A 13402-nucleotide genomic window follows, 5' to 3' on the forward strand; every position below is an offset into this window, starting at 1 on the left:
GTAAGCTTCAGAAAAAGTAGAAATTTGTATTCTACAGATTTACTTTCCGCAATCATACATATGATTTTTAATAAACTGCAATTATTTTGAAAATGGCGAACAGTATTCTAAAGCCAACGGCACGCGATATGCTTACGAGAACCAATAAGGATGCAGAGTTTTGGGCCAAGTGACTGAATGCTAAATCCTGATTGGCTTTCGTAAGTAATCCAGTAGAAAAAACTTAACTCTTGCTCGAGAGACTCTAGGTGCTAAATAAATGGTCGGTAGCGCAATCTGACGAGGAATGTGGCAAGCAGCACTTTTTATTTCTCGTATACGGTCAAGTGGAGTGTACTAATTTATCGAAAATAATCACGGATACGACTCTGCTCCGGTCTCGCAGTTTCACACCGAGTGAGTAAATCGGGGACGGAGCAAAGGCTCGAGCTGGACTTGCCGTCGCGTCGACGACGCGTCCGCCTTTCGATTCCCCGCGCGGCCACTGCTCTGGCAGAAACACCCCGATGACGAGACTACGACGAGGATCAACGAGATGCGCCCTATTGTTTATTCTTGCACGATGTGCTCTCCGTTCCCAGAGGATCGTGCAGGCTCCTTCGCCTAAGTAGAATTCAATAGAGACCTTCAATAGAGAGCCGCGCGCTTACCGAACACCTCTGTTTTCCTCCTGTCTATCTCCGTCTTTCGCCCCTTGTCCGTCAATTCTCGAGAGTGTCTCCTGTCCTTTTGTTTTCAGACGAGGCGTACAATAATCCACATAAATGAGCTGAATCTTGCGAAAATGAGCTCGCTACAGCAAGGAAACAGATTCCTGCCGTTCTCCAACAACAATTTACAAAGGAAACAATTGTCCATGCAAGGTATACCTTCGTAAAACGTAACATCCTTCCCACCTTAGCAAGGTGTCCACTAGATATCTTCTTTCGCAGGGGGCCTTCCTCAAAGTTTGAGCGGTAGCGAGACTGACGTTTCCACATCCAACGAAAACCTGAGCAACGAAGAGAGATATGTCATACGACATACGGCTCGACAAGAACCGCAAGGTCAGGAAAATCAACAGCAGAGTCCCTCCAGATCTTCCAGTCACAAGGAAAACATACCAAATATTCAGGTAACGTCCAAAGCATAAAAGCTGTACAAGTATTTTACACCGAATACAGCAATTTAGCAGCGTCTCCTTTTGTCACAACACAGGGCAATCTACATAACAGGAACAGTCTGAAAGATAGCTTGAACGGCTCTAACAGGAACAGTCTGAAAGAGAGCTTGAACGGCTCCAATCGGAACAGTCTCAAGGACAGCATCAATGGATCCAATCGGAACAGCTTGAAGGACAACTTGAGCAATCGCACCAGTGGTTCCAACAGGAGCAGCCTGGATGTCTCCACGAGTTCCTACAACACATTAATTATACACAACGCCAACGACGACAGTTCATGGATACCGTCTGGAAGGTGAGTAGCACGCGTTTCTTACAAGGTTGGCAAAATTACTTTACAAAAGTAATTCCTTACCTATTAGTACAATTAAATACAAGTCTCTGCAGTAAACAGGTAAAATTATGTTCTCTAGTAAATGGATAAGGTTCAATGCAATCTAACTATATATTCTTTTGTAACTATACTAGATAACACAAGTGCGCGCCATTTGCTCTCTCTCTCTCTCTCTCTAAAAATTCGCATGGTTTGACAGCTGCAAATAACACGACTGAAGCATGTCGTATTGCACAAGCGAGACAATCAGCATCTCGGAAAAACGACAACAATACTTGGAGACTTTCGACTATCGACTTAACACGCCTTTTTTTTATATAGGACTAGCGCGCCTCCACTGCTTTTCTTACTTATTTCTTGATTACAATTTGATACATAATTTTACATAATTCTTTATATAAACCATGAGTGCAAGTTAATATAAAACTTCGGTCACGTTATCACGCGAATGCGAAATCGCGGAAAAGCGGCAACAATATGAGCGCGACCGAGAACGCACTTTCATGCCTTTTCTTCTAGAGGAGTAGGAGGAGGAGGAGACTACACGCAGTGCGCGCTGACGCGCGCGCCTCAACTACTTTTCTTACTTATTTCTTTATTACACTGAGAAAAATATCCAATGAAATATAATCGGATAATCCAATTACATAATAACAAACTGATATATCCAATGAAAAATATGATTGGTTTTTGATCAAATTTCATCGGATGTATCCATAATTTAATCGGAAAATGTGATCGGAAACACTATTTAATTGGTTTATCCGATAAAAATTTGTCTCAGTGTACAATTTAATATATGTATAATTTTCTCTAATTCTTTATATTAACCATGAGTGTGAACGTAAGAAATGAGAAAACGTAAGGTAATGAAAACATTGATTATTGTAACGCGTTACTTGCCAACCTTGGTTGTTTATTAATGACTCCAGAGGTTACTTTCCTACTTGCTTGTGTCGCAGGTTATCGGGTATAGTGAGGGAACACGGAGATGTGGGTTACTTATATTGCGACGGAAAGGGCCATTCCAACAGTCCCACGATACAGTCCTTGTCCAACCTGCCGCACGAGGATTACGTCCATGAACAATCTGGTGGTGGTTGCCAAGAAATCACAGATATCCCGGATGATTATCTTAATCAGTCTCAGGTATACTGATCTAAAACGACTAATTAATTGGATTAGTAATTATCGGTTAAATTATTGTTCAAATTTAAGTCCAATCTACGTACGCACTTGGCAGGTCTTGAAACATTTAGCGAAGGAGGTAAAGGTGCCGCCGTATTCTAACAGTGGCAGTCTAGAGATGAGATTAGGAGAGATGAGAATAAGAGACGGCGGCGACAGGGGGAAACAGAACAATAGCGAGTACGAAGACAGGTCGACACCGTGCTATGTATCCTCGATATTTAAAAGCAAACACCGGCTCTTCGGGCCAACGGAGAAGCTAACTGTATCGCGATCACAGCCAGATCTATCCAGGATCAACAAGGTGGACATCGATAATTACAATCTTCGAACAACATCGCCCCGGTAACATAATATTTTTCTATTTGTGTTTCACGCCGACACTTGGATATTTAGCTGACAGCTAGACATCTTCACAGACCGCAGACCAAAGGACGGGAAGAGTTGGAAAGGAAGATGGGCGAGCTCTGGCCATCGTCGGAGATGATTCAGTTAGTAATCCAAGAGAACAGCACGTTGAAACTCGAGCTGAATCACTGCTACAACAAGGTTGCCAAGACGCAGAAGTTGGAGCAGGAGATAGCGAAGGTGCATCGTGTCCACGAGGAGCTTGCGGCGTCCTGCGAGCGACGGGAGAAGCTGGAGCGTGCCGCTCGAATGAGGTTGCAAAACGAATGCCGTCGGCTGACCGAGCTAAACCGCGCGTACAGAGATCAGATCGACCTGCTGTCCGCGCGTACGGACAGCCCGTCGGTCGTTGAGACAGTGCGAAAGGAATTGACGCAACGCGAGCTACTCATCGGACAGCTCATCACTCAGAGTACGATTCGTCCCGATCCACGCGCGCACGTAAAAGTACAATTTCTCTCTGAATTTACACCCTTTCGTGTGTTTTTAGATAAAGAATTGACCGCTGCGAAGGAGAGACAGGAGATTGAGCTGGCGGCCCAACGGGCGACTTTGCAGGAGCAACGTACGCACATCGACATTCTGGATACCGCGCTGACGAACGCGCAAGGCAATGTCGTGCGGCTGGAGGAAGAAGTAAATTGATTTATTAATAAATCTGATGAATATTTAATTTGGAAAAAAAAACGAAAGAGAAACTGACAGGTTTCACATTTAATGAATTATATTGGTCGCAACATATTAATGTGGATATTTATTTGTCAAGTGTCGAAAGAAGCAAGTTTACGTGGAGAGAGTGGGTCAGCTTCAGCGGGCCTTGTCTTCGCTTCAAGCGTCTAGCGATAGACGAGAAGAGACCGAGAGACAACTGAGAGGTCAGCTGGAAAGGGAGTTGCGCGAGGGTGGCGGAGGAGGCGGCGGTGGCAACGGCAACGAGCAGACGTCCAACGGCGAGACGATCGCGGAGCTGAAACGACGGTTGCGCGAACGGGACGAGAAGATTATGTCGCTCGAGGGCGATGTCGCAAAGTGGGAACAACGCTACCTCGAGGAAAGCGCACTGAGGCAAGCGGCTATCGATGCTGCCAGCTTGCCAAAGTGAGTAAAGTTTCATTATGTTGATTTTTTTCCATGTCGCGCTCGTCCTCTTCCTTTACGTTTCTCTTGCGTTTATCTTGGTGATTAGAGACGCGAAAATCGCCGCTTTGGAAAAGACCAGTCAAGACGCAGAGAAATTAATCGCCGAGGCTCGCTCGGAGAAGATGAGACACATGGACGAGGTGCACGCAGCACAAAAGAAATTGGCTGATCTCGAATCTAGGTAAGAGAAAATATATCCGACGAATCGCAGTGATCGCTATACCATACTTACGAATCAATTGACTCCTCGTAGAATGAAGGATTTAGAGTCCAAGCTAGCCGAGAGAGATGCCATGATCAGGGTGCTGCAAAAACACACGTACGACAAAGCGGACAGCAGTAGCAGCAGCGGCGTGGGTAGCTATCCTGCCGCGCATTCCTCTCACTCGAGTACGTCGGCGGATCATCACACCGTGCTGACGAGCACGCCGGAACTTGGTAAAGCGAAATCTTGGTGGATAATTCGGAGATAAAAAAAGAAATTCGGTCACGATAATTCGTTAATACTCTTTCACGAGTTGTGGCATTTGTAGTAATATCTCTCTCTCTCTCTCTCTCTCTTTTTTCGTACGAAAAGTGAGCAGCGTACTCGGCGGTGGTAGCGGTTACGGCAGTACCGGCTCTTACGGGGTTTCCGACAGTTATAAGTATAGAAAGCAGGGCAGCTTTGAGCAGACTAATAAGAGTCTCGATGATCAACTGAAAGAGCTAGACTCTCAGCTGCTTAGCAAGGTACGCAGAATAAGATATAGCGTTCCATCTTCCAAAGCGGACGATCGACTCTCTCGAAAGCTTTCGGGTCTCGAATCGCGTCACGTCGTTGTCTCCGTTGCGTCCAATTTCGCAATGCTCCGTTGCTCTCGCGTTACATATTGTCTATAACCACGTACGTGCGCCGTTTGATACATTGACATTTATACTTTGTTCACACATTAATGTTTTTTTTCCCCATCATTAGAGGTACCTTAATTTACGAACGATCGTAATTCTTTAGCAACTGTTTTTAACAGTCGCCGCTGATCATGCAAATATTACAGGTCCCACGTTCGAAGGTATCCTTGCGTTGCTGTGTATAACTCTCTCCGGAGTACCTTTTGTTAGCTCGATCATGTTTTCTTTTGTTTTTTTTTCTCTCTATTTAACGACGAACCTGCCGTAAGAATAGCTAGCGTGTACATACGTATGCTTGTAGAACGGAGGTAAAATGTCAAGTAGATTCGCTCGCCCTCAAATGACGAAGTTCGAAACGAGCAACGTTACATCCTGGCTATTCTCCGATTGGAGTTATTTTAAAGTTAATCGCATAATAGGTATTGTTTGACTTAACACAGCTTAAGATTTTATTTTGTTTAAAAAATTTGTTTTCTACTTATCGAGATGTGTTACTATTAATATTGTCCGAATAACTTTTGCTGTCTTTCTACAGATGTGTGCTAGCGCTTTATTTTATTTTTGTTAATTTTATTTGATCGAATATATGTATATTAACAGTTTTTCAAAATTGTGCTCGAGTAGACAGCCAAAATAGATGTGACGTTTTACAAATTAATCTATCTCTTGTTCTTTTGCGAATCGTTGGACTAATTCCTTCCGAGCGTCCTCACCTCGTCAGTCCCGTCCGCATCTTCTCAGTCCATCCCTGGATGTGCATGTGCGAGCGTTTTATGCGAGCACTAACCCCTTTTCCAGGTCCCGGCCTCCTGTCTGCAACCGGTGCGTTCTTTGTTTCATGTTTCAGCGGGCACTTTGCTGTTTTCCAGGATTCTCTAATCCAGGCACTACGTCGAGAAAAGGAAAAATACCCAAGCCACTACTGGCGGGTGTAGATAGCACAGGTACCTCGAGCACCGCCTCGAGCAAGAGTCGATTGCTGGACGACTCGTCCGGCAGCGGCGGCGACGTGGTGTCGTCGAGCATAATCGAGTTCGCAAATGCGGCGGCCAGGCTCAAGGGCACGATCTCGCGACTGTCGGACGGCGGTAGCGGTAAGCCAACCGAGGACATGATGTTGCTCGAGAAGCAGGGCAGAAGCTCGCAGCGGCAGCGGATGGCAGCGGAAGTGGGCGGCGAGCCACGTCGCGCCGGCAGTCTGCCGCCCAGCTCGTTGCCGCGACCACCGAGGGCACTCAAGGCGACCAGCGCCAACTCCCGCTACTGCCGTCTCAGCGATACGGAGACGCGCAAGAAGTCGGACCCCGGAATGCTGGACACGTCATCGGTCGCGAGTGGCAGCGGCAAGATGGTGCGCGATTCCTCCGGCAATTGCAGCAGCATCGAGTACGGCAGATTCGACACCGGTGCCGCCGTCGCCGCCAAGGCATCGCGCAGCAAGAAGAAGACCTCCGTGGAAAGCCTCATGAAGAAATCGTCGATCGGCGGCGGCGGCGGTCACGAGTACGAGAGGCTCCAATCCGACACGATGATGGTCAGCAATCGCAACAAGTCCTTGGTCGGCGGTAATCTTTGCGCGCTGGAGTCGGCGGTGAGGCACAGGGAGATGCAGAACCGATCCTTCATCCCGCCGCCACCGTCGTCGTCCCGTAGCCGCATCGGCGAGTACGGTCGGCTGAGCGACGGCGAATCCTCGGTAGCGGCGGCGGCGGCTGCTGTCCTCAAGGGTGGCGGTAACACCTTGAGAAAGCAAACGGGAGCAGGTGCCTCCTCCCGCGGACAGAGCACCGGCAGTACCGTCAGCAGCAAGAGCGGCCGCGACTCCGGCGGAACCGCCAGTAGCGAGGCGTCCACGGCCTCGCTGCCGCCGACCAAGGCGAGGTCGATACCGCGTCCCAGCAACTACCGCATCCAATTCTAAGTAGCCCGTATTTATGCTTGTACGCCGAGTGTGTAGCCGAGGGGCTGAGTGTGTGGCCGAGGGGCTAGTCTCGAAGCGCCTTTTAAAAGGATAAGTGTCTCTGATTCGTTTTTCCGATGGTCCCCCCGCCCCCCCTCTCTCTCTCTCTCATAGCAATAATTGCGATTCGAGAGACAGAGGATTAACGCTAGAAGTAACCGGTTCACGTATCTCGAGATTACCACTTGGCACGTTTCGATGACCAGCCCTCTTGAGACGAGATTCGAGCGCAACGATAGACATAAATGCGGGCACGGGTGTCGTTAGCACGAGCGTCCCAGAACAAGTACAAGTTTTCGCGAGACGATCGTCGACGTTTCTCGTAGAGTCTCGTTAGAACGTAACCACGAGCTTACGATGCGGAGAACGGCCATAACGGGGAAGCGCCTAAGCCGGCGCGTCGCGCCATTACGATTACTATTCATTATTTAGTAAGCCAATCATCACGCCAGGCCATAACGGATACGAGCACCACGACCTATAACTAACGTAGCGACGTAGTATATGACCTAGTCATTACCAAAGTAACTCTCGATAGAATAGGAAAGAAGAATTGTGTCTTCCCCCGATATCGCATCTCGCGTGTAGCGGCCTTTTAGGGGGATTTAATGCGCAACCCCCAAGTGCCAAGTGCCTTTCTCGCGGATCGCGCGCGAGTAATTTCGATTCCTCAGCTCCGAAAGCTTGATCCTGTGGATTGATATAATCAGATCTGGGCACTGAGAACAAAGAGGGAGAGACCGAGTCGCGAATGGGATGACACGGTCCCACACTCGCGCGTCTCTCCTTTCTTTTCTCGAGCTTGTACAGAGATACGCACGGTACACGTAACGCGCACACGCTCGATACAGAGACGATACTTCTTTTCGCGTAGCTTTACTGTAATGTAACAATCCTTCCTGGAGATCACGTAGGTATAGAAAATCGGATTCTCTCATTTACCTAGCTGTTATTTTAACGTTTACTATTTTTTTAGGGCGCGCGACGATTAAGGTAGTCTCCCCGCGCTTAGAAGAAAAAACGAAGCGAATAAACGAACAACGCCAAAGTATAAAACTTATATATATATTAGTCTTGCGATATATCCATATGTCATTATACGTGTCTGCGTTCTGCCACAATATTTGTAATCCGCCGTATCCCGATCGAGACATATGAAACGACAAAAGATCCCTACGACTGTCAAATGATGACATTTCTTATTCGAGGTCTCGACTGGTTCGACATACTTTTTCGACACGTTGACAACGGCACACTTGTAATTTATTCATTAATTTATCAATCTCTTGAATCAGTTTCCTTGATTTCCGCAAGTATGGAAGTACATCGAGCGAATTACAAGAGAAAAAAAATATATCGCAGAACAATTATATAGATATAGATATATATATATATATATTATACATGGTAATTCTTAATTATGTATTAATACTTGACAGGGTGAAAATTCTTTGTTATTTAAATTGAAGTTTCGTCAGTCCTTACTCCCGAGTGCTGCCAACCGAAGGTTGGCATTACGGAGGGAGTATGTATTTAACCGAAACGACTTTTTCGATGTCAACCTTTTTCCATTTACTTTCTTCTTAATTTCAAATTGCATTTCTTTCTCTTCAATCAAATTTATCTCTCATTCTTTTAACATTATCTAATACTGTGTTACGGCCTAGAGTGTTCGCAACTCTTCTCGAAAAAGAGAAAAATTTCCGAGTTATAATAATGAAGGAAAGTACTCGCAAACTGGAAACATGTGTTACGGCCTCTAAATTCACCCTCTGAAATACGAATACTTAATTGAGAATCATCCTGTATGTCATAAATGTCTCCTAATATAATTCACCGTATTTATTTGTGTTATATATTTTGAGATTAGTTGTCTAATATATGCAGCACGCGTACGCGCTTAACGTATAGTTCTGTTTTCCCCTTCCCCGATATGTGTATACATAAAGCGTTTGATGTAATGCGGCTAAATTTTCTTTCAAACTTGTAACATATGGGCCGATTGTGATTTAGCGAAGCTATGATACGCGCGATTAGGATGGAGCTCTCTATGAAGAAACAAATAAGCGTTATAATGTAGCTGCGTATATCGCCAAGTTTGGAATAGTTTGCTTTCTCGTGAGCGATACGTAAAATAACCCGGCGAACGAATCGTGAGACAAGATCGCGCATATATGCTACATGATACCGTGAAGGTGATGATGCTGATAGATAATCTTGCATTCAACAACATAAAATATTTTCTTTCTCTCTTTTCCAGTCGCGCAAAAGTTGCGAATCGCAACCGATCGGCTTCGCTTCTCTATCGATCTCGTTCCCGTCTTTCCACCGCTGTACCGTGCGGGGAGAGACGGGCAGGCGAAACGAGGATATCGCGAGGAACCAATGTGCCTTCCTACGTATGCAAGAATACCAAATTGCAACGTCACCAAAGAAACAAAAGAGCGAAAGCGAGAGCTCGCGAGCTCATTACCTGCGTGTCCACATAAATGATTTATCGTTCCTATAATGTTCTCGCGCGTGCGTGCGCAAACTAAAGCGGGACTTGGACTCGAAAGTGCGCGAGGCACTTTCGTGAGAGATTATACTCCTCCTTAAATCGGGTGGCGGTGCTCGAACGTAAACGCCGTCAGATCGCTCTCTATTTTTAACACGGCCGTTCGCTTCGCGACAATCCGTTCCGATCATTCATCGTCATACCCGTTACGGTGATCATTCTTCATCGAGACTACTACTACTTTATCGAATAAAGTCTGTGGTTTCGATAGCTTTACCGTATGCGCTCTTACCAGTTGTACAATCCGTAGAGCTTTCCAAGTGGCCTTGCGAAAATCGCCTTTGTCGATCTGCGAAAGAAGGTGCGCGCGTCGATTGACGCCCTATCTCTTGCGGGTTGATTAATAACGAATATCTCTTCTTCTCGATATTTTGTACTCGAAAGAATGCTGGCAGTTTTGCTCGATGTAAAAAGAAGAACGTTTGAATTACAGCCCCTCTTGTAAACTGTGTATATGTTTTTATTTACTTTTACACGTCGCAATAGAAAAGAAACCGACAGGTAGCAAATCCCAATTCATCTTACACTCGAAACTTCTTCGTGTCCTTTTTCCTCTCACCGTTTTCTTTTATGCTTGTGCGACCTATCCCTGTGTCTCGTGTTATCTTCATCCTCCGTGGGCCTTTTCCTATCGTTATCACGATGCCGACGCTCTCTGTCACCATGTTCGTCCCTTTTGCCTCTCCTCTCCAACTTCTCTTCGCTCTCATCTCTTCTCCGGTCGCTGTAGCTCCCCCTCTGATCACTGTTCCTGTCCCGTCGCTCCTCTTTTCTTCTTCTATCTTTTCGCTCACCGTCGTACCTATTCCTCTCATAATGATCATCGTGCGATCTGTCTTCCTTTTCTCTTCTTCTGTCTTTAGTATCTCTGTCTTCTCTTCGGCGTTCGTGCTTTCTGTGCTCATAGACGCGATCTTTATCGCTCTCTTTTCTTCTCCCTTCCTCTCTGCTCTTATTGTTATCATGATCCTTATCTCGCCAAGACTCAGCTTTCCTCGAGGAATAACTCTTCGTCTTGTCGTCCTCGTCGAAATACTTGATACCTTTTCCCTTGCCACGCCAACGCATCTTTGCGACCGATTGCGAGAAATCCACGTGTATCCTTCGGTCGTCGATCAGAACATTGTCCATTTTAAAGTATGCGTCCTCGCAGCTTTTGCGATCGGCGAATTCGATGAACGCGTACTGCAAGGAGTCGCCCGTCTGGTGATCCCTTATAACTTCGCAGCTGCAACAGTCATATGCATATGCAGGGTTGAATAGAGTCCAGTTCAAAAGATAAAAATTAATAAGTTAAATCATTTTAACTTAACTAAGTTTGATTATAAATTGTTAACTTTCAACTTACCTATCTTAAAATTAGCCATGCCGTAAACAAAGACGTCGCGAGACGCCTGTGTTCCAAAATTCGCTCTCGGCACTAAAAATCTACAGTATACGTTATATGCGCTATAAATCTTTAGCGCTGGCAGTGAATTTTGGAACACGGCCATTACATGGGATTTTGATTCTCGAACTCATGTGGATTTGTTTGCATATAAAACGGACCATATTCCGTGTAGTGTGATTGGTTGTCTAAACGCTGGTCGTGAAATTCAATGCAGTTTACGTGATCGCGAATCTAAGATTTTGTGTAAAATTAAAACAAACTTAACTTTTTAATTTCTTTTTATCATTAACTTAACTTTTAATTCAATTAATTTTATTGTGGGCTAACTTGTATCTTAACCAAGTTAAATTTTCAAAGCTCTTTCAACTCGGTTAAAAAAACAAGGTAACTTACGCTACGTATACGAAATACGATAACACGGACCATAATGTATAATTAGAAGCATAACGAATATTATGAAAATAAACGTTTACATACCCAACTATTGTTCCGAAACGACTGAAGATAATTTCGAGATCGTCGTCGTTTGTGACCGGATTCAATTTGCAGACAAACAAGACGTTTTCCGGTGGGGCAATATCCGCATCCGGTATATCGCCCACAATCTCTAATATCGTGGCTCTCGCTTTCGCCTCCTTGTTCCTTTGCATTTCTACAATCTCTTCCACGGTCATGCCACCGGTATCGTCGATTGCTTCATCCGCCCCAATTCTATCGCTCTAAACATAAGTAAACGTGGCTAAAGAGAATGCACGAGGAAGATAAAAAGAGCGAATATATCTAACAATAAGTATATTAAAATATTAGAGATAAGATAGAAAGGTACGTAAGGAAATACGTTTGCCAAGTTGTTTATCTCAAGGCAACGTAAAAGATTGCTAAACATTTTCTAAACATGGCGTACCATTAGAGCTTCCTTGGTAGGTTCCGGGCTTCTGTCGGGAATCACGAGTCCCACAGGATCGTCGAAAGGATCCTCCAAGACGACAGTGTGGGATATTCTTATATCTTGATACGGCCTTTGATCTCCGTCGCAGATGGTTTCGTTAAACTTGAGAATCACCTCCAGTCCCTCGGTGATCTCTCCGAACACGCAGTGTTCGTTGTCCAAGGATTGCAGCTCCGAGCCCAGTGTGACGAAGAACTGAGAGCCCAGCATGTTGTTGCCGCAATTCACCATGGACAGCAGACCTATACGACCGTGCTTGATCTTGGGCATCTGCTCGGCCTCGTAGTAACGGGCCTTCTCACCCAGTACGATTCCGTACACGCTCTCTCCACCTTTCCCGGTGCCGGTGGGATCGCCGGTCTGCGCGATAAAGTTGGTCTGCACCGAGTGGAAGAGGTTCCAGTTGTAGTACTTGAGCTTGCATAGTTTCAGGAAATTCCGCGTGGCTATAGACATATAATGTAACGTAAATTCATGCGGTACATGCAGTTTTATCATTCTTACAAATGCGCAACGTGGAAGGATGTACTCACTTTGAGGACGCTCCTCGGTATACAGATCCACCGTGAAATCTCCTATAGTGGTCTCTACCACCACGGCCATGCCTTCTTCTCGGATTTTTCAACTGCAGGACCTAGCTTTTTTCCTTTCCCTCTACGAGACCGCCATGGAAGGAACCGCCAGGGAGAGACCAACGAGGTTAGATTATAAGTACAGGTTAGGTTAGATACAGTTAACAAGTCAATATGTAGATGTCGTTATTGACGAAAACAAAAAAAATGCGCGGCAATAAACATCCCGTGACAACCGTGCAATCCCATTGTTTTGCGCCATTTACCATTTCGAGTTGCAATTCAAGCCAATTCAAGCTGCATTCGATCCTCTTCAACAATTTCGCTCTCGGCTTTTTCCACCTGGGAATCTTTCTCTTTTTCTCGCGTCACGCGGAATTGCCGAGATTCAAGATATTTTCTCTTCGTGACGAGGTTAGAAAACCCGTACAAGATTACTTTGCACTATATTTAAATAAAAGTATCGTATTCGATATTATATATTTATAATATTATTCAATTACGTAATAGACCGCGCGAATCACCGGTTGCGAAATTGTTAACATAATACCTGCTATATCAAGGTAATATATTAAATGTATTTTAATCATTTAAATCTGCCATTCCTTCGTTAGCAGATATCGCGTTTTACATGAGTTGAAGGTTGATATTACATTTGCCATGTGCGAATGATAAATCAAGATTTAAAGAAAAAAACTTTCTTTAAATGTGCAAAATTCCGCGAAACATGATCGTATCGAGCTCGGTAAACAAGCATTTTAAAGCTAATACTCTATAGTTTCATGTGCACTTGGTTATAATTAGGCTGTGATATCTGATTCACGCTGATGCACCGTCGCAAACTCGGACGT

General features: G+C 45.1%; 2 protein-coding genes across 4 annotated transcripts; one reads left to right on the forward strand and one right to left on the reverse strand.

Moving 5' to 3' along the window:
• The first annotated feature begins 176 nt into the window (after nt 1-176).
• LOC105565657 lies at nt 177-10088 on the forward strand. 3 transcript variants are annotated; one of them, XR_001009211.1, is made up of 14 exons: nt 178-396; nt 740-863; nt 933-1114; nt 1198-1457; nt 2459-2645; nt 2740-3029; nt 3104-3504; nt 3583-3728; nt 3859-4190; nt 4279-4413; nt 4486-4670; nt 4810-4964; nt 5971-7993; nt 8060-10088. XR_001009211.1 is itself a non-coding variant. In XM_012019028.1 (13 exons), exons 2-13 carry the CDS (start codon nt 785-787, stop codon nt 7042-7044), a joined length of 3408 nt encoding a protein of 1135 aa, XP_011874418.1. In that variant the 5' UTR covers nt 177-396; nt 740-784; the 3' UTR covers nt 7045-10088. The 3 variants fall into 3 exon arrangements, 2 of the variants coding, with proteins under 2 accessions (XP_011874418.1, XP_011874417.1); XM_012019028.1 differs by having other exon boundaries at nt 177-396; nt 2740-2988; nt 3081-3504; nt 5971-10088; XM_012019027.1 differs by having other exon boundaries at nt 5971-10088.
• On the reverse strand, nt 10086-12678 carry LOC105565656 (peptidyl-prolyl cis-trans isomerase-like 4). Its single transcript, XM_012019026.1, has 4 exons — nt 12513-12678; nt 11935-12425; nt 11508-11749; nt 10086-10868 (listed from the first exon to the last, which is right to left on the reverse strand). The coding sequence occupies exons 1-4, from the start codon at nt 12580-12582 to the stop codon at nt 10196-10198; spliced, it is 1476 nt and encodes a 491-aa protein (XP_011874416.1). The 5' UTR covers nt 12583-12678; the 3' UTR covers nt 10086-10195.
• Between the last annotated feature and the right edge of the window lie 724 nt (nt 12679-13402).

The sequence above is a fragment of the Vollenhovia emeryi genome, unplaced genomic scaffold (assembly GCF_000949405.1).
Source record: "Vollenhovia emeryi isolate VEMERY1.0 unplaced genomic scaffold, V.emery_V1.0 DF939150.1, whole genome shotgun sequence".
Classification (NCBI taxonomy): domain Eukaryota; kingdom Metazoa; phylum Arthropoda; class Insecta; order Hymenoptera; family Formicidae; genus Vollenhovia; species Vollenhovia emeryi.